Source organism: Physeter macrocephalus, chromosome 7 (assembly GCF_002837175.3).
Source record: "Physeter macrocephalus isolate SW-GA chromosome 7, ASM283717v5, whole genome shotgun sequence".
NCBI lineage: Eukaryota > Metazoa > Chordata > Mammalia > Artiodactyla > Physeteridae > Physeter > Physeter macrocephalus.
This window is the reverse complement of record NC_041220.1, coordinates 99,740,282-99,761,493: the sequence shown is the minus strand read 5'-3', so window position 1 is coordinate 99,761,493 and position 21,212 is coordinate 99,740,282. Positions and strand designations below refer to the sequence as shown.

Genomic DNA, 21,212 nt, shown 5'->3' with positions numbered 1-21,212 from the left:
GGGGGCAGGGGGGAAGGCTGGAGATAAAGGGGGGCTACTGTAAGTGTTGGGGTCCAGGTTTCCCCAACAGTCACAAATTGACTCTGACTCAGGCTGCAATTTTACCCGCAGCAGATTCACCCAGTGATAAATTTAAGAATCATAAAGGCCTTGTTTACACATTTCAATTAAAAGGCTTGAGAACAGAGGTCATTTTGTGGTATTAATAACACTTCTATGGATTCTGACAGCAGTGACATTTTAGAGAAAGAAATGCCAGGACATGCATCAAAGAGATCAACATTTGATACGGTGCATTGTTGGCAATGTTCAAGTGCTAATCATTCCATTTTTGTTTTCCTTCTACCGTATGCATTTTTTGAGACTGGTTAGCATCTCTTTATAGTCAGATCTACCTGGTTATACCTGCTAATAACTTCCTTGTCATTAAGAGGTCCACACCAGGGTTATTCAAATACTTGAAACGAGGAACAATTAAGCCCTCTGCTGAAACCTTAGTCTAGTGGGGGATATAGGGTTACTTCCTTCGGTAACACACTCCTCTACACTCCAGTCAGGTAAAGACGTCTCTGTAGAGACTTCCAATGCAGTTGTAGTAAACATGGGCTGTGGAGGCAGGCGCTGAGGGAGGACCAGGAGGTGGACCTGAAATATTGAAACAGTGTGTTTGGAAGAGCTGAGCGTAGAGCAGGGGATTGCCGAGTGTCTGGAAGATGTCAAGGACCCCCGCCGTTGCTCAGACACCTGGGGCATGACCTGCACCCACCAGGATGCCTGGATGGTTCAAAAAGACGTGGTATGGGCTGGCATCTTTACTCAGCTTCTCCTCCTTCATCCTGATCATCGTTGCCCTGGCGGTGCCCCACTGGCTGAGTGGGAAAATCCTTTGTCAGACTGGAGTTGATCTTGTCAATGCCACAGATCCAGAGCTGGTCCAATTCATTGGGGACATTTACTACGGACTCTTCCGCGGTTGTAAGGTGCGGCAATGCGGGCTCGGGGGCCGCCAGTCCCAATTCACGAGTGAGTATACTGGGGGGCACGACACCTGCTTTAGAACACTTATTTTTAAATATTCGTAAGGTTGCTTGTGTCTAAATGCGAAATTCAAGTGCCACTACAGTCTAAGGCATAATGACTTAATCCACAGTAAGCCAAGGACTTAACTCTTGTTCAGCACCCAGAAGAGACCTTTTGTTTCTGTGGAGGCTTATAGAAACATTAGAAATAGGGATCTGTATATCTTTGTAGTTTACCTCTATGAATAATCACTAAAAATATTGAGTGCTTACGTGTGTGAGACATTCTACTAAATGCTTTACATGGTTTGTCTCTTTTAAGCCTTATAACAAATTTATAAAGAAGGAATTATTAACATTCCCATTTTGCAGAGGACTACACCGAGGCTTGGAGAGGTTACAAAACTTGCCTGAGGTCACCCAGCGGAAAACTTTAGACCCAGGTCACGCGACTTGGGTATGCTCAGCCAGTGTGGCCTGAGGGTGTAGACGACCTGCTGAAATGAACCTTCCACTTCTATTTATATAAAAGCTTCAGAGTCTGCGAAAAAGCAAAAGGGCTCTGCGTCTGGGCTCTGGAATCAGACTATCTGGGTTCAAAGGCCAACCCGGATGTTTCCTGGCAAGGAGACCTCAGGCGAGGCTGCTGTCCATGAACGTGAGCAGGTACTGACGTGGGCGGGCGGCCATCCAGCGTCACAGCAGAGCTGCTCTGCAGGTAGCTAGAGCAGGAATCCAAGACCAGCTTATGAAGGATCTTCTGGGAAGGAAAAACCAAAACAAGAAAGGCAATATTCTGCACATCTTTAGACTCATCCAATTAGATTGCTGGTGAGAACAGTATCCTACAAAATCATAATTAATCAACGTAATGCAAATGCAAGGCGATAAGGGATTTATTCATTATATGATTTCTATATTTCATAACTGTAGTTTTTAGAATCCTGGCCAGAGTATCTTATTAAACATATAAAGACAGAAAACTGGAACCATTGACAAATATAACGATACAAATTGGCATCATTTATACACATGAAGGCTATATATATTTGTTATGTATAGCAAGAAAAAATAACGCTGGGAATATTTACCCAGAAATTAAATTGGACCAGGGATATTGAAAAGCTCTGTTAAAAACATAACATAAAAAGCTGAAAACACACTTAACATAAAGAAATAAACAAAAAAATAAAACAAAGAAATAGGACATGCTAAAAGGGGATGATGACAGCTGTATGCAGTACTTGGTTCTGAGCTGGGTCAGTTTACTATAAAGGATGTCACTGGGACAATCGGTGGAACTTGAACGGGGTGTCAGGATTAAACAGCAGTCATATGCCAGTGTTAACCTACTGATTTTGATAGTTGTATCGTGGTTGTGAAAGACAACGTCCTTTTTGAGGAAATTGACCCTGAAGTGCTCAGGGTTGAAGGGGCAATTTACCCTCAAATGGTTCAGAAGGAAAAAAAAAAATTTCTTTGTACCATTCTTGCAATTTTTCTGAAGTTTGAGGTTGTTTCAAAACCACAAATACACACACAAAAAGAGGGAAATGGCACAATTTTTAAATAATTGTAGATAATAGGGTTTTTTAAATTTTTGTTTTATATTGGAGTATAGTTGATTTCTAATGTTGTGTTAGTTTCAGGTATACAGCAAAGTGATTCAGTTATACATATACAAATATCCATTCTTTTTCAGATTCTTTTCCCATATAGGTTATTACAGAGTATCGAGTAAAGTTCCCTGTGCTGTACAGTAGGTCCTTGTTGATTACTTTATATATAGTAGTGTGTAAGTTGTGGGGAATTGATATTAACAAACCTCATGAAGGAAGTTCCGAAGCTTGAACAAGGGAGCAATAGATTCAATAGCAGCCATACTCCAGAGACTTTAATAAGCAAGCCAGTGCTCAGGGAACATAATAAAAATAGCCCATATAATTATGTAATTATATAGCATGATACACCATGTTACCATCATAACCACCTTCTTACACACTAGATCATTTATTTATCTGTTATGTTTTTTATTTATTATGTCTCCACCCCTTTGGTATATAGCACCATTAGGGCAAGGATCTTGTCCATTGATGATCCCAAGCCCCTAGAACAGTGCCTGGCACACATTCAAAAACATTGGTTGAATGAATATCAGTAAAGTACCTTTAAACTCATTTGTACTGAATGTTCATGTACAAGACGCCAGACATGTGACCTATGCTATACTAATCTTCCACAAACCTGCCAGATAGAAGAATGAGGCTCAGAGAGGTTAAGCCACTTGATCAAGGTCACAGAGCCATGAGTGCCAGAGCCAGGCCCCAACGCTGGTCAGCCTTACCCTAAAGTTCCCACCCTCCACTGTGTGTTGTTCCCTCCGGAATCTGTGACTGGCAACTTTCCCACGGCGGCGTGTCACCCTAGTAGTCTTTACTGTTCTCCCGGAATTCAGCAAGTTCTGGATGTTGGGGAGGTGGTGGATGGATGTGAATTCTCCAGGATGGGAGGATGCAGGTGGATGGCTCCTGTCAGAAATGACTGAGGGGTCATTTGGGAGGGTGTGTTAGTTCCCTAGGGCTGCCATAACAAAGTACCACAAACGGGGTGGCTTAAATAACAGCAATTTATTCTCTCACAGTTCTAGAGGTTAGAAATCTAAAATCAGGTTGACAGGGCCGTTCTCCCCCTGAAACCTCTAGGAGAAGGCGTCTTCCTTGCCTCTTCCAATTTCTGGTAGCCCCAGACATTCCTTGGCTTGTGGCAACATTACTCCACCCTACACATGGCATTGTCCCTAAGTCTCTTCACATGGTCTTCCTTCTGTGTATGACTGTCTCTGTGTCCAAATTTCCCCTTTTTTATAAGGACACTAGTCTTACTGGAATAGGGCTCACCCTAATGACCTCATTTCCACTTGATTCCTTCTGTAAAGACTCTATTTCCCAATAAGGTCATATCCTGAGATGATGGCAGTTATAGGACTTCAACACATTTTTTGAGGCGGGGTACAGAATGCAACACATAACAGAGGGTGTGGAGTGGCAGATGGTGGACCTAGGATAATTAAGGAGGTCACCAAGCACAAGCACCGTTTCTGGAGAAGCAGCTGAAGCAGAGACAGGCTTTGCAGAAGGAGGAGGCCAAAGGAGGGCAAGACAAGACTGGGCCCTTCCACTGTGATGCTAATTAAACCCCTGCCATCCCTGCTCACAGAAATGCAAACTACCTCTAGCCCTGGAAGCCATAAGCTAAGCAAATGAGCACTTTCTGTTTGCCCACTGGAGGCACTCAGTACATGTTCCTTTCCCTCCTCCCTCTTCTTTCTCAGATGGGTAACTATGGAAAAAAGCCCCCTGGGTTCATCTAACATGGTCTGCTCTCTGAAACATCAGAACTGTGTAAGAATCATAAAGGACTTTTTAATATTAGTTCGGAGCAGGATAATACTCAGGAAAGTTTTATTTCTGGCTGCCCTGAGTGGTGTCCCAGAGGAGGGTGTATAACCATGATGTGATTCTTGTTGAAAATTTGCACTGGGAGCTGGGGCCAGGTTCCTCCTGGCTTTGGCTGCTTTTATACCAATGCCACCCAGGGACTCCGCGTCTGTTACCACATTCTCTAGCCTCAGAGGTGAGTCTCTCTACCTTTAGATGTACAGCTCCTAGAGCCAGTACCACCTACTTGTGTGAAGCAGCTATGGGGTGTATCAGAGCCCCCAAACCCCAAGTTGGAATCAGAATTTTCCTGCTACTGTCACTGTTGTTCCGAAGAAAGAAAAAAAAAAAATCCCTGCTCCCAGGGCCCGTGTGCAGATCAGCGGAGAAGGGGGGTGGTGAAAGTGCTTTGTAAACTGGAGTAGGAAAGTTTGATTGGGTCTCGTGGACAAACAGCCTCAATTCGCACCTTCATAGGGGTCTCCCCTAGAATCACCCAAGAGTCAATTTCCAAACCAATCATGGAGAAAAGCAGAGAACTATACAGCATAATCATAATTAAGATCCTTTTTTATACCCAGACTTTCTGAAATAAAAACAAATCAATCTAGCAATTTGAGCGGCTGGGGAAAGAAAGGGACAAACGCTAATTTAGCAGTGTTCACATATTCAGCTGTACTGTATTTATGGGCCTGGCGCTCTTAGGAAAACAGGGATAAACTAAACAGAGGAGTGTCTGCCCTCCAGAAGCTTTCCATCTGGGAAAGAGAAAGGCAGTAAATGAGCACTGGGCAGTGACACATTAATGTCTCAAGCTGTCACCTCTTTGTTCATTTCCTTCAACCCACTCTGCGCTAGAGGAGAGGTTTTATTTATGCCCATTTTACTGATGAGGAAATTGGGGATCAGAGAAATCAATCAATGAAATAATTTCTGTAAATGCACCTGATGTGGTGCTTGATACATAGTATGTGCTTGATAATTTTTAATTCACTAGCTCCCCCATCATCTCCCACCCCCAAGCATTCCATCAACAGCCAGACCTGGATCTGACTTCAAATCTCAGGCTTTTCTTACCATTGTCCATTTTAGATAACAGTCCTTTCTCAGATGTGTCTTTTGCAACTCTTTTCTCCCATTGCAGTGTCTGTGTTGTCATTTTTTTGACATTGTCTTTCGTAGGGCAGAATTTTTTCATTTTAGTGAAATCCAATTTATCAATTATTTCTTTTTTAAAATTAAGTTTTGCCTTGCTGGGGCAAAAGGGACTGCTGGACTTCTCTGGAGTGGGGAGCAAACAAATTACTTATAATTAGATAGTTGTCTAATTTGAGTTGCTGACAGGATGATTAATCACTTCTGGGATTCAAGTGAGTTACCTTTAATATGTACACCATAAGAATATTTATTCAAATTCAAAATAAGACCTCTAGACCACCAGCTGTACTAGGATTAAACTTTTCAATCTTTGCTTATCCAAGTTATCTGATTTTCCGGCAATAGGTCCTGCGGCAAAATCCTGAAGCCAGCACTTCCTGGCTAGGTGACCTGACTAAGCTATTTAACTTCTCATTTCTAAGACTCTAACTTACGCATCTGTAGGAGTGAGAGAAGGTTGCCGTGAGCAGTGAAAGAGAGAAAGTGTATATGTGCTGGCACACAGTCTGCGCTCAATATGTGTAGCTATTGTCACTTGTCACCATGGATCATATGATTTTATGGTCATGGATTTCAAGCTGGAAACTTAAATATAATGCTTAAGTCAGACGTGTCTCGAACTTTTGGAAACTGGGTACAAATATGAAAGGCAAGCAAGCAACAGGTCTCCTGGGATGGCACTTGTGTGACAAGAGCAAAAGTAGAGTCAGCCCTTAAAGAAATTATTAATAGAAGGAACTGATGCATGAAAACTCATGAGGAAAGATTTGAATTTCTAAATAATGACATATATAAAAAATAATAAGATCTCAATGAACTGGGAGATCTAGAGCCTTGGAGTATGGCCCACGATTGTGGAGGCTGAATGAGATTCAGCCCTTTGCCAGTAAAGATTTGTTTTTTTAATATAGTCAATACATTTCCTACTGCAGAAGCTAAGGATTGGGTATTCTTTCACCGTCCCTCTCCATATCACTCCATATGCCCCAAATCCCCTCGCCCCATCATCATAATATGGTTATTTCTCAATTTTTTTTATTAAATCACACCTGGAGATGGGTTCATATCATTATATGGATATGATTAATTCTTTTTATAAGTTGCTTTGTGTGATCGTGCTTTAATTTATTAAATCAATCTCCTATTGACTCATATTTTGGTTTTTTCTCCAATCTTTTGCTACTGTAATGAATACCTGATATATACACTTTGAGCACACGTGGGAGTGCTTTTCCTAGAAATGAAATTGCTGTGATAGATGTTGCCAAATTGCTCTCTAAGGACATTGTATGAATTAATATCCCTACAAGTTTTAACAACTGCCTCCTTCCCTACACCTTCATTAACATGGTGTATTAGCAAACCTTTTGATCTTTGCCGATCACACAGGTGATGATTTTCTTTTTTAAGTGTTTGGTGAGGATTATTATTCTGGTCATCTGTCCTAAGGATTGCATGGCAAGAAAGAGGATTATGAAACAATTAGGTAATCAGGCATAAGCTACCATGTTTGGAATGAAAAAGTGCTGCGAGTTTGCAATGAAAAAAAAAAAAATCTAAAGGACACTGAAATGTAAGGAAAGGAAATGGAAGAGAGAAGTCCTACAGAAAAAAATCCCGCGGGAAGGAGTTCATTTTCTGGGGTAAAGTTTCTGATGCTGATGAGATAACCACATGGAGATAAATATACATGGAAATACAGAACTGGACAGAAAGCTAGATCAGAACTAAAGACATAACTGTGGAGTGTCTGGAAACTTCTGGGTGGAAAGGACACTTCAAAGGAAGAAGGACAAAAATTCTTGTTCTCAGGCTTGGGAGACACCAGCCTTCTGTGAATAAAAACGGACAGGTGAGCCAGCAAAGGAGCCAGAGCGGGACGCGGTCAGGGAGTGAGTGGAACCTGGAAAGCTTTGAGTCCTGGCTCCCAATTGGGGCCGAAGATGGGTTGTATCAAGTAATTAAGGAGGGAGGTTGGAATTCACAAGATGGACCCAGATTTGACCAGGAGATATTCAGTAGAAACTTTGGAGTAGTTGCAGAGGAAGGGGTTTGCCCAGGAGTTTTTTAGCTTTCATCATTTTAAATCATTCATTTATAATAACTGAAATCAGTGAGTCTAAACTCTATATACCATGTAATATATAGGACTTTGGTCCTAGATAGAGTTCAGGATCACCTTGCCCAAAGACAAGGAACTTAGTGTCTCCAAGCCTGTGGGTAAGGGCATTTAATAAAATCTACTTCATATCCTTGTCACAAGGATTGGATGAGATAACAGATGTAAAGGGCTTGGCCCCTGACTGTGCTCAGTAAATGTTGATTACACTCAACTCATATGCAACTATTACTATCTGCATTATACTGATGAGGAAACTGAGGCTTGAGAAGTCACATGACTTTTCCCAAGTCAGAGGGTAAAATACCAGCAGCAACCACAGTTGCCATTTTTGAGAACGGACTCTTTCCTAGACAATATTTAAACCCTCTAGTATGATATATCATTTAATCTTCACATAGAGAGAAATATAGAGAAAACAAATCCAAATTAATATTTCACTAAATTATCCTGCCACATTAATATGGCAAATTAATATTCTAATAAAGTGCAACATGAGAATCACATGCCCATCATACACAGGGAATTAATGTCTATCTTACTGAATCATTATGGGGAATCCAAAATGATGCTCCTAGCTTTGCATTAGTGCCCACAAAGTGGTCACTATGATTATTCCTATGCCCTTCACTTGACCCCCTCAATATTGTAAGATGGGCAGGAGAAGTAGGGTTTAGATGATCCTAAATATTTTATAATTGTGGCAAATCAGCAAAGCTGGGATTTGAACCTGGAACTTTGGATGGCAGATCTAGGCTTCACTTTGCTACACCCTTCTATACTCTTCATGATGTACCTGAGACCGCTTCTACCTTTCTGATTTAATGAAGGCTACTCTCCGACCCAGATGAAAGCTTTGTGATCGATCAGCCTTCTTTGACTGATTCTCTTGCCAGCCTCCTTTGCTAAAGCAACACCATCTGGAGCTTGTATGGATTAGCTCACACTAGATCCCAGAGCTGCGAGGCCGATGCAACTTAAATGCCCAGCTGGGGCAAATTCTGATTTTGTATCCACCCCAAGGAAGAGAAGATTGTTGGCCAACTGATAAGTGGTAAATCTGGGGGCCATGAATTCATCTCAGGAAGTCTCCTGCTTTTTGAAAACCCAGCAATTGCTGCCTTGCCCTCACTCCCCTCTGCTAAAGCCTTCACGGTAAGCAAGCCTGGGACGTACGAACTTGAGCCAAGCTCTGAGGCTGACATCTTGGCTGTGTCTTCTCTCCCCAGTCTTCCCACACCTGGTGAAGGAGCTCAATACAGGCATCCACGTGACAATTCTGTTGCTCCTGTTCCTGGCCTTGGCGCTGGCTCTGGTCAGCATGGGCTTTGCCATTCTCAACATGATCCAGGTTCCGTACCGGGCAGTCAACGGCCCCGGGGGCATCTGTCTATGGAACGTTCTCGCAGGTAAGGAAGGCCCCTGGGGAGAGAGATTCCTGTCCATGCCATCAGGAGGCTGAGTTCCAAGTAGGTGGGCAGAAGGGATGAAGGAATTAAAATGCCGCACCTCAGCCTTCACTTCCCTGGGTCTGTTACTTCCTTGATGGGCATGAATATCTTTTTAATAAAAGTCGAAGAATCTGTGTCATCATAAAGAACTGAAGTATTAGCGTGCATGAGTGGCTGAGGACTTAGAGCAGCAAAGAGAGGTCAGGATGAGAGAAGAGAGAAGACAGAGAGCTGTGGGTGAAGAAGAGGGGACCATGGGGTGAGTGAGGATGTGGGACTGCTGCTGTGATTCTGAAGGAACCTCACAAAGGACAGAAGAGAAGGGACCTGGGGGGCTTACATGCCTTATTTCGTGTAAACCTCACAACCTCTCTATGAGGCGGTATTATTAGACCCATATTTACAGGTGAAGAACCTGAAGCTCAGAGAAGTTAAAAGATGCACCCAAAGTCACACAACAATGAGTAACAGAGGCAGGATTCCAACCCAGGTATAACTGAGTCTAAGTCTTTTGTCCTTTCTTTAATCATCTATGACCACCGTGACCTATTTTCCAAGACAAAAACCAAGACAAAAGATGTGTGTGAGTGTGTGTGTGTGCGCACATGTGTGTGTGTTGATTTGGGAGAGTATCTGATATACAGAAATTAATTCACATTTAGTTCGGCACTGAAAAAATCACCTGTAATGAGAGTAACAAAATCCCAAGAATGATTTCAGAAAACCCAGGTCAAATGGTCAAAGTATCTTGATGGCAATAACCCCTCACTACCTTTTACTTTATAGAGGATGACTATAAAGTATAGAAACAAGTAATGTTGTTTTATCATGCATTAGAATGTAATGTCAGTAAATCAATTATTATGTATTTGCCTATGTTTGCAGACTGTGGCCATCCTTTAGAATTTCTTCTAAACGTGGCTCTCTCCCATGTAGACTTGTTTATCTCTGCCTGAATGCTCACAGTGGTTGGCATGTAGAAAGTGCTCAATCCTGCTTTTGAAATAAATGCTTATCTCTGTCAATTCCCTTCCTCAGAGAGACAGTACTCTCAAGCTCTATTGACAAGAGTATTTTAAAAAACGCAATTTGACAAAACTTTACTCTCAAAAGGCATAAAAATACGAGTATCCTTGGATTAAACAATTCCAAACATTAATTTATGCTAAGGAAATAACAGGAAAAGAGCACAAAAAATGTACATTAAAAGGAGTTTCCTGTAGCACTTTATAATATCAAAAAATTAGAAGCAATCTAGATATCCAGAAATTAGGTCACACTTCATTAAACTTAAAATAATTAGGTGTGTCGCTAGTATAAAACATCATACACAGTTTAAAGTGGTGCTTTAACAGAATATTTAACAACATGGAAAAATATTCAGGTAAGGGAAGAAAATCAAGTGTAAAGCAGTAAGAGTACCATAATATTAATTTTGTTAAAGAGATGGAAATGTAAAGAAATATACTAAAATGTTCAAAGTGTTTATATTTGGCTTTTAGGAAAAAAGCAAATTTGTCTTTTCATCTTTGTGATTTTCTCTGGCGTCCAAATTTTCTTCAATAAGATGTAATCATCTAAACAAAGGGCATAATAAATGTGGTTTTTAAATATTAATTAAAATCAGGGCAGGAGAAAAGTAGAGAGAAAAAGAGAGAGAAAGATGGAGAGAGAAAGAGAAACAGAGGGAACCTGGAAGGTCAAAGTCTGAAGCAATAGGTAGGGAAGGACGTGAAGTTTGGAATCCTTCCAGTTTTCTCCTCTCTCCTTTCCTTTCCTCCTTCTCTCTTATCATTAAGCTTGCAAAGAGGATAACTGAGGAGGAGAGGACAGTCTAGCCCTCAGTTCTGATCCCCCAATCTGCCCAGTAAAATGCTCTTGTCTCTTCCCTCAGAAGCCTCAAGGTCTACATACACAGGCTGAAATACTTAGAGACTGAGCTTATCCAAATGTGCACATACACCCCTGCCCCGCCCTGGGTAAGGGAAAAAGTAGCGGGGTCGAGACTCAAAGTAGATCCGATAGGAAGCTTATTCCCACACCTCTCGCCCCTCACACAGTGAATTATCTGCTGCTTTTAAGAGCATTTTAAAATTTGTGTTGCCCTAAGCGTGTTTTACACCGCAAGTTTGTTGCCTGTGCCACAGAAAAGCCACCTCACATCTAGTGGTTGAATTGCAAGGAAAAGAGCTGTGCGTGAGGGTGTCCTTTTTGGGTTTCAGGCGGAGTCGTGGCCTTGGCCATCGCCAGCTTCATGGCCGCAGTAAAATTTCACGACCTGACAGAACGAATCGCCAACTTCCAGGAGAAACTCTTCCGCTTTGTGGTGGTGGAGGAAGAGTATGAAGAGTCGTTCTGGATCTGCGTGGCCAGCGCCTCAGCCCACGCCACTAACCTGGTTGTGGTGGCCATCAGTCAGATTCCCCTCCCGGAGATTAAGACCAAGATAGAAGAGGCCACGGTCACGGCCGAGGATATCTTGTATTAATAACCTTCTCCTGAAATCAGTTCTTAGGAGAATGGAAACAACCTTTTTCTTTTTTCCAGCTTGCAGTCCTGAATGTCTATGTTTTGGCAGTAAGAAGAAGGAAGTGGAAGGGGGAAGGGTAGTTACCTGGGCCAGAAAAGAAAACTTTCCGAATTTCTGGCATCCCTGCACTTCTTTCTCACTGACCTTGGAGTTAGAGACTCTGCCACTTGCCAGCCGTGTGTGACACTGGACAATTCATTTAATATCTACTTCTCAGTTTCTTCATCTGTAAAATGGGGATATTAACGACCTCAAAGTAGACAAGAAATAGACATTTCTTGGAGCATACAGTACCTTATACGTGTAGGGTGCTCTACAATATACAAAGGCTGGCAACATTATCGCCCATTTAAACCTCATTACAACCTTATAATAAATCTCTCTCTCTCTCATACACACAGACACACACACACAGACACACACACATTCCTATTGGTTCTGTTTCTTTGGAGAACCCTCACTCATGCAGGTCCACAACTCTCTTAATTCATTTTCCCACCATGTCAGCTGGGGTGAATCCTTTCCCAGCTCTCCTGTCTTCATGCCAAGTAAAAGTTATCTAATCCCCCCAGATTAGCTTCGTCTAAAATGACATTTGGGCTTCCCTGGTGGCGCAGTGGTTGAGAATCCGCCTGCCGATGCAGGGGACACGGGTTCGTGCCCCGGTCCCGGAGGATCCCACGTGCCGCAGAGCGGCTGGGCCCGTGAGCCATGGCCGCTGAGCCTGCGCGTCCGGAGCCTCTGCTCCGCAACGGGAGAGGCCACAGCAGTGAGAGGCCCGTGTACCACAAAAATAGAATAAAATAAAATAAAATAAAATAAAATGAAATGAAATGAAATAAAATGAAATGAAATAAATTAAAATAAAAAAATAAAATACACTTGATTCGGACTCACTCTACTTTGCTTAACACTGAGCTTCAGGAAGTTTCCATGGAATCTCTTCTGTTCTAACTGCTTCTGCTTCCCTGCTGTGTTCTGCCCCTTCCAGCCCTCTATCCCCACCCCAGACACAGCTGCAGTCTTACTTAGCAGACTGATGTCACTCATCAGATATGCAGATGGCACACGGCTGGAAGGGAGAGTTAACATGATAGGAGATGGGTCCAAAAGGTAACGACACACTGCAGTGCTGTCTTGAAAACAAGTGGAAAGGTCAATGTTCTATCAGGTTTAACATAAAGTCCTGCTGACAGTTTTTCTTTAAAATCAATAACATAAACACAAGACTCTGGCCACAGTTTATATGATAAACATCTGAGGGTCTTAGTACATCTATTCATTCATTCAACAAGTATTGAAACTTCTGGAAGTAGAGCAGTGAATGAACAGACAAAAATTCCTGCCCTGCAGAGATTTCATTCTCCGAGCAGCTGGGGAGAAGCGGGGGATTCATACTGAGACAGCATGTGAGCTACTAAAAATGTTATCCCAGCCCAGCCGTAGCCTTCACCCTGATCACTGCCTCAGATCTGTGCAGGCCATCAGGTGGCGTGGCGCAGAGTGAACTGGTTTTGCTTCTAATAATGGAATTACCTTATCAAGGTGGTAACCTTGATCAAGCTGCATATGTTCCATGGTGTCAAAGTGCAAGGTTTTGTATGAGTGTGTATTTTTCCAGTGACAGAGTCTATAGCTTTACAAAATGTTTCAGAAGCGTCTGTAACACCTTAAAAATTTCAAACCCTGATCCATCAGGTAGCAACCTTCACGTTGCTGGAGATAATCAGGTTCGGTCTGAAAGTCATTTCTCAGGGATACTGTAGAAGAGATTCCTATATGGAATTTAGCGAGTTTTGTTAGGCATGACGGGAGTAAGGAAGGAGGGAGAATACATATCTGGGTCATGATACACTCGCATGATATTCAAAGATATGGAGAAATTGTAGCTCATTTATTTTGACTATAGTTAATCTGGTCATTTTATGAATAAAGAAAAACTAATAATAAATGCCTGATTCAGTTTAAATTTAACCCGATCTGATTGTTTATACTTAGGGATAATGCTGAGCCTCTCTGGGATAAAATGGCTGGCTCCTCAGATAAGCTCTCTGCCCCTGCCTCTCTCCTGAAGGTCCTGGAGTTATGGGAGAGGAAGGTAGGCACACGTATACTCCCGATCTCTGGGAAGCATCCCCTGGTATCCTGATGGTTCTTGTGGGGAGGGTGCACTGGCTGGGCTCATTGGGCTTCTGTCCCCCTGGCTGCTGTTTGCCCTGCCAGCCTTCCCAGGGCAGCCTGAGGGTGGAATAATTTATGAAATGTTCTTTCAACTGGTCAGAGCCCGATCACTGCCTGGAAGACTTGTCCTCATCTTGGATCCTACCAGCTGCAGACCCCTGAGTGACCACCAAGTCCTCCCTCCAGCTCACCTGTCCTCTGGTTCACACCCAGGCTTCACTGCAGAGCTGCCCACCTGCTTTGGCAGCCTAGGAGCCTCACCTGGTGTCAACATAGCATCCTGTCCCGGGGGTCCTGGAGACACCTCTCCATTCACTCCCACGAAGTAACTAACGTGATTTATAGGCTCTTATTTCCCCCAAAATTGCAGACTTGAGAGGTTCCCTACTGCTAATATGGCCTAGTCTAAACATGAAATAAACTTTACTCGAAAAATTAAGGCTCTGCAAAATATTAACAACTGTTAAACTCAGATGATGGATATTCATTATATGATTCTATTTTTCTTCATGTTTGAAAATTTTAATAAATAAGAAGTAAAATAAGGACATAAAAAAGAATAAACACACACACAAAAATTAAGTCTTTGTTTTTTAAAATCACCAGAAAGAGCTGTAAGTATATAATTGGCATAAAGTAAAACCTCAGACTCAGAGCCCATTGAGATGGTTATATTTTTCCCACACTTAGAAAAAAAATTCACCAAACTCACTTCCTGCCTCACCAACTCACTTAATGCTTCAAGGAGGCTCAACAGTGGCTGCAGGTCAAACACGTAAAACCTCTTAGTATGCCTTAGGTGAGCCTGGCCCTTTCGAGGTTTCTATTTCCTCATTTTTTAAATGAGAAACTTATACTGCATGATAATGACCACCATCTAGCGTGAATCAGGCATTTGTCATACTTTGTCCCTAATTTTGAACACAATTATTCAAGATACATATTACTGTCTGTATTTACAGATGGGCCGTTTTAGATTCAGAGAACATAAGTAACTTGCTCAGGCCACATTACTAATAAGCAATGGAGAAAGGAGTCAGCCCCCATCTATGTAACGTCAAGGTCACCATTTTCCCACTACAGGATTGTGCTTCTTGCAAGACTTCTAAGGCGCCTTCCCAGGGCTCTGGCAGATGGCTGTGCAGGTTGCACCTCACCCAAGGGTGAGGATGGGCAGCTCAAATCTAGCCCATCCTCCCCTGGCTTCTCATGGCCTGAACCCTCCAGATGCTTCCACCCAGAGAGGGTGCCTTTTCCTCACGCTCACCAAGGTGTCTGGAAGGCTCACAGTGCCTCATCCCAGTCCATGTAAAGTCAAACTGTTCATCATAATATTATTTTATGACATTGTTTATCAGCTTGTGATAATGATGATTAACTTCCATATGTCCCTTAAAGGTAACTATCATATGCATACATTGACAGAGTATTACTAACACTAACTGTAGGGACCAAAGGCAAGGAAACTTAAACTGTAATTCAGAGAAGTAATTAGTTATCCATGAGATGAAGTCCTACTCTATGTTCACTCTGTGAAATCTGAGTAATATGTGATGTCTCAGCCCATTCAGGCCACCCTAACAAATCACCATAGACTGAGTGGCTTAAACAACAGGAATTTATTTCTCACAGTTCTGGATGCTAGAAATCTGTAATCAATGTGCCAGCAGATCCCATGTCTGGTGAGGACCCTCTTTCCTGGCTTGTAGACAGCCACCTTCTCATGGTATCCTCACAAGGCAGAGAGCAGAGAGCTAGAGCAAGCTCTCATGTCTCTTTTGTAAGGGCACTAATCCCATTCATGAGGATGCCACCCTCATGACCTAACCTCTTATAGGCCTCACCCCTTAATACCATCACATTAGGGGTTAAGTTTTGGGGGGATACAAACAGTCCACATCACATTGGGGTATAGTTGTTTTACAATGTTGTGTTAGTTTCTACTGTACAGAGAAGTGGAGTTCCCTGTGCTATACAGCAGGTTCTTATTAGTTATCTATTTTATACATATTAGTGCATATATGTCAATCCCAATCTCCCAATTCATATCACATTTTCATTAATAAAAATATACTAATAAAATATACAATTAATATTGGGATATTAATTCTTGGGATAGCAAGAAACCTTCCATATCAAATCAGACTAGACATATTACAATATGCTTCTTTCTCTTTTATGAAAAATATGAAACACTATGAAAATTTAATTAAACAATTTTTTGTACTTCCAAAAGCATCTAATAAAAAATACTAGCTCTTCCATTCTAAACAAAATTCATTTTCTAAATCATAAGGGCACTTTGTAGTAGTTGATAAAAGAACAGGGCTAATGTTTGCTTTAACAAAAGTCTACAACATAATCCTAATGACAATTGGATACGTTTCCTCTTCTGACTGTAGCAAATTACACAAACTTGATAGTTAAAAACAACAAGAATTTATTATCTTAAGAGTTTGGGAGGTCAGAAGTCCAAAATGCGCTACTGGGGTAAATAAATCTGTGGGCAAGTCTTTGTTCCTTCTGGAGGCTCTAAGGGAGAATTTGTTTCCTTGCTTTTCCAGCTTCTAGAGGCTGCCTGCCTTCCTTGGCTCCTGGCCCTTTCCCGGCAATCTCATCTCTCCACCTTCTGCTTCAGTCATATGGTGATGATTCTGATAACTGCGACCCTCCTGTCTCCCTCTCATAAGGATCCCTGTGATTCTATTGGGCCCACCCAGATAATCCAGGACATCTTTTGGGGGGCATTTTTCCACCTACCACAACAGTGTTTCTCAAATTCAGTGTTGCTTGTTCTAACAATATTCCTGAAAATATAATGTTTAATATAAAATAAAAGAACAAAATATTGTATTATTAATCGTTACTAATAGATAGGCACCACAATTTAGAAAATTCTTGCTGGGAGTGGAGTGTTTACCTATACCACCTACATGAATTTCAAAAAGTTATATATTATGCCAGGTATATATTTGGAAATCATAAATGGGTAGAAGGAGGCTAGGCAAGACACAGGGAATCACAAAAGTGAAAAGCAATTTCAGGATACAATGCTGGGGAGGGACACAGCCACTCAGAGAGGTCCCTGTGCCTGTTTTAGACAAATTTCCAACACCGTCTATAAACACAGTATGATTCCAAATCAATTGAAATTGCGAGACTGACCTGTTTCTCTAGCAGACCAGCTCTCTTAATTATCACCAATACCTAAAATAATAAATATGCACAGATTTTAAACCCCAAAATATCAATATCTTGATTTTGCTTCTTTTGAATATTTTTGTTCTTAATTCTAAATCTTGTCAGAGCAAAAGATGCTTACTCACCAAGTAAATAGTTTACCACCTGTCACGATTTTAGGAATTGCCTTCCTGTAAATTTTGGGAATTGACTTCTCAGAAGACTTGAGGTCACATTATGACCTTAAGTCTCACCTCCAATATCATCTCCTAAATGACCACCCAGTGTAGTACTGAAACCTGTCTTGCATCTTCCTAGCATTTCTTTCTTTTTTTTTTTTTTTTTTTGTCGATACGCGGGCCTCTCACTACTGTGGCCTCTCCCGTTGCGGAGCACAGGCTCCGGACGCGCAGGCTCAGCGGCCACGGCTCACGGGCTCAGCCGCTCCGCGGCATGTGGGATCTTCCCGGACCGGGGCACGAACCCGTGTCCCCTGCATCGGCAGGCGGACTCTCAACCACTGCGCCACCAGGGAAGCCCTTCCTAGCATTTCTGATTCTCCCTACTCAGCTCTACATTTTCTTTTTACTTTCATTTAGCATGCTGCATAGTTTATATATGTATTATGTTTATTGCTTATTGCCTGTCTTCTCCCATGAGAATGTCATCTTAATGAGGACAAGGATCCTTCTAAGTTTTTTGCTCATGATGTATCTCAGGCACCAAGAACTGTTTCTAAATTATTTACAAAATTATTTTTCAATTACCACAAAAAATTTAAAATACACAAAAAGTTTTTGAAAGATTTTCCTTTTCCCCCTCAATCCTACTCCCAAAAGGTAACCATTTCTAAAGTTTCTTTGCACATTTTCCTATATTCTTTTCTAAATATACATCTACTTTATTTTTCTTACACAATGGATTATTTGTATACATATTGTTCTGTAATTTGCATTTTATATATTTCTAGTCAAGCAACTCCTCTCTGGAAAAGAATAGGTTGGACAACATAACTGTTTTCTTTTTACAAAGAGGAAATCACATATGACAGAAAGTGAGCTGGTGCTTTTTTGATCTATAATTTGTCTATAGGAATTCAGGAAAGGGAGAGGAGGGTACAGAAAATAGCCATAGTTTCTTCAAAAAGAATTTCTTAGGGCTCAGCTAAAATTGTTTCATGCTAACCGGGAAGACTACAGGGTATATGCCAGGCAAAGTCAGAAACCCAAGAAAGCAGGGCAGGAAAGATGACAGGGTGTATTCTGCAGACAGTGGACAGATGGACTGGAAAGTTTGGAAGGTTGTATATAGGAAGATACATTTATAATATTTATATTTATAATATTTATATTTATAATATTTATTTATAATATTAGCTATTGTGCAGCAAGTATTTCCTATGTGCCAGGTACTATGCTAAGTACAATGCTTTAACTGCTTTACTTGTACTGTCACATTTAATTCCCATGGCAATTTTTAAACTTTTTATTTTGACATAATTTTAGAAATTTGCAAAAGTGATGCAAAGTATCCCTATATATCTTTTATCTAGATACCCCAAACATTAGCATTTCACTACATTTGCTTTATCATATTCTCTCCCTCCTCTCCCCATCTCTCTTTCTTCCTCTATGTGAGTGTGGAGGTTGGCTGGGCACCCTGGTGATGGGGCCCAGGTACCCCCTGGCCAAGCGCCCCTGAAGTGAGACCCAGGCACCCGCCTGTTGTACTTAGTTGTGTACATGCACTGTGTAAACAAAGTTCCTTTGTGGACACATAGTATGTCCACAGTTGTGTATATGCCTTATGTACCCAAAGTTCTTTTGGAGAAACATAGTATCTCCACAGTTGTGTATATGCAGTGTACCAAGAGTTCCTTTGAAGAAACATAGTGTGTATGCTGTTGTGTATATGCAATGTGTACCCAAAGTTTTTTTGTGGACACATTGTATGTACACAGTTGTGTATATGCAGCGTGTACGCACAGTTTGTGGACACTAGTATGTAAACTGTTGTGTATACAATTGGGTACCCAAAGTTCCTTTGTGTACACATATTCTATACACGGTTGCAAACGTACGTGCTCAGGGTGGTGGGTGCTTGGGCTGATTCAATCAGCCCCTTGAAGAGCATGACTCCTATTGTTAAATCAGTCCCCATAAATCAGGTGACTCCCATTGATTCAATCAGCACCCTTTTATCACGTGACTCCTATGTATTAAACCAGCCCCCTAAATCAGGTGACTCCAATTGATTAAATCAGCCCCATTAAATATCCGGACCCCCCATTAAATCAGTCCTTCTTCTTAAATCTCCTGACACCCATTTTACTAATTAAACCTCTTAAGTTTCCTAACCCACCCCAACAATCAATCTGCCTTCTTAACTCTCCAGACCTGCATTAAGTCAGTCTGCCTTCTTAATTCTCCTGAACCCCATTAAATTAATCGCCCTTCTTAATCTCCTGACCACCCTGAAAACAAAGGGCCCCCTTAACTCACGTGTTTGCCTTTGATTCAATCAATCCCCTCAAATCATGGGCTGTAAATGATTCAATCAGCCCCCTAAATCACATGACTCCCATTGATCATATCAGCTCCCTTAAATATTGTTAACCCATTTAAATCAATTGGCCTTCTTAAATCTCCTGACTTTCATTAAATCAACCAAACACCTTAGGTTTTCTGACCCCATTAATACAATCTGGCTTCTTAAGTCTCCTGACACCCATTAAATAGGATGATTGATTAGATTAGGGCCACCATATTTAAGAAGGCAGATTGAATCAATGGGTGTGATGTCCCCCATGGAGGGTGGCCATACACACGTATGGCCGTATACGTGTATTCCATATACATGTCTGGAATCATTATCATGTACACTTGTAATTCAGATGATGTTATATGTTAATTATAGCTCAATAAAAAAGAGAGCTACAGTATAAAAATGGTTCCCCCAAATAATCACAGTATTCTAAATTATCTTTGTTTAAATTTTGCCATTTAGAAGAATACATAAAATAGAATTATAGTGAGAATGTATGTAAGAGGCAGGGCTCATGGGAGGCAAAGTCTTAATTTTGACTGAGATGAAATCATGCAATGGATAAAGTTGTTCATATGCATTGCACGTGTACCTCAAATCTTGGACCCAATCTAATGCCCAGCCACCTCTGATTGGATATATTACAATCTGCAACTCTTGGTTCACAGGTGTTTTGCAGAGGAGATCTCTATCTGACTCTCATGAGTACAACAAGATAAGAGCAAAGAAAGTTCTCTTTAGGTTTTGACAGGTGAGCCCAGGCAAAATTAGTCCTACGAGTGGCCAGAGTGATGAGACCTTCAGAATTTATCGGCTCACAGGCTGGCTAAAGAGATAAATTCATAAGGTCTATATTTATCACCTTTCTTCTGAATTTTGTTATGAGCTAATCACAAAAACCGATGAGGATGGAGAGCATGATAAACAACTTACCTTCCCTATCACAGGTGGACAGCACCCTGAGACAGAGCTGAAGCAGCCCCAGAGAAACTGCCCGATTCCAAGTCAAGGGCTTTGGTCAGAGGGTAGAGAAGGTCATGACTGGATCTCAGAGAGGCCTGCAGGGGTGCTCAGAGCCATCTCCACAAAGGAGCACTGGAATAATATATTGATCAGGCAAGCCTAGATTTATAAATCCTATAGGACCCCACTTTGACAGTCTTCATAATGTATCTGAAGTAGAAGCTCACACAATGGTATTTACAAAATTTTGTAATCTGGACCCAAGTTATTTTAGGGAGATGTTTCTATTTTCCTTTTGCCAATATCACATTCTATTTTGAACTGTTGAGAAAGTAAATATTTCATTGTTTCTTTACTGCCTACAGATATTTTCAGTTACGCCTCAATCACAGATAAAGTTCTATACATTTATATATTTTGACTTAATGTGTCATACCAATTGGCCTATTGACCTAATATATAGAATTTTATTGGTTAAAAAATGTTTTATTAATATATGCATGTATATAAAAATGTAATAACAAAAACAGCAAAAAAACTAAAACGGCATGAAAAAAAATGGCAGTCAAGAGCAGAGAAAGTAGTCTGTGAAGCTTATCTGATGGGGTCTGAACACAAATTCCACTTTCT

At 41.3% G+C, this 21,212-nt stretch overlaps 1 protein-coding gene across 1 annotated transcript; it reads left to right on the top strand.

Moving 5' to 3' along the window:
* The first annotated feature begins 512 nt into the window (after positions 1–512).
* CLRN2 (clarin 2) lies at positions 513–11,689 on the top strand. Its single transcript, XM_007101880.3, has 3 exons — positions 513–1,023; positions 8,963–9,142; positions 11,407–11,689. Exons 1-3 carry the CDS (start codon positions 771–773, stop codon positions 11,670–11,672), a joined length of 699 nt encoding a protein of 232 aa, XP_007101942.1. The 5' UTR covers positions 513–770; the 3' UTR covers positions 11,673–11,689.
* Positions 11,690–21,212: the final 9,523 nt, after the last annotated feature.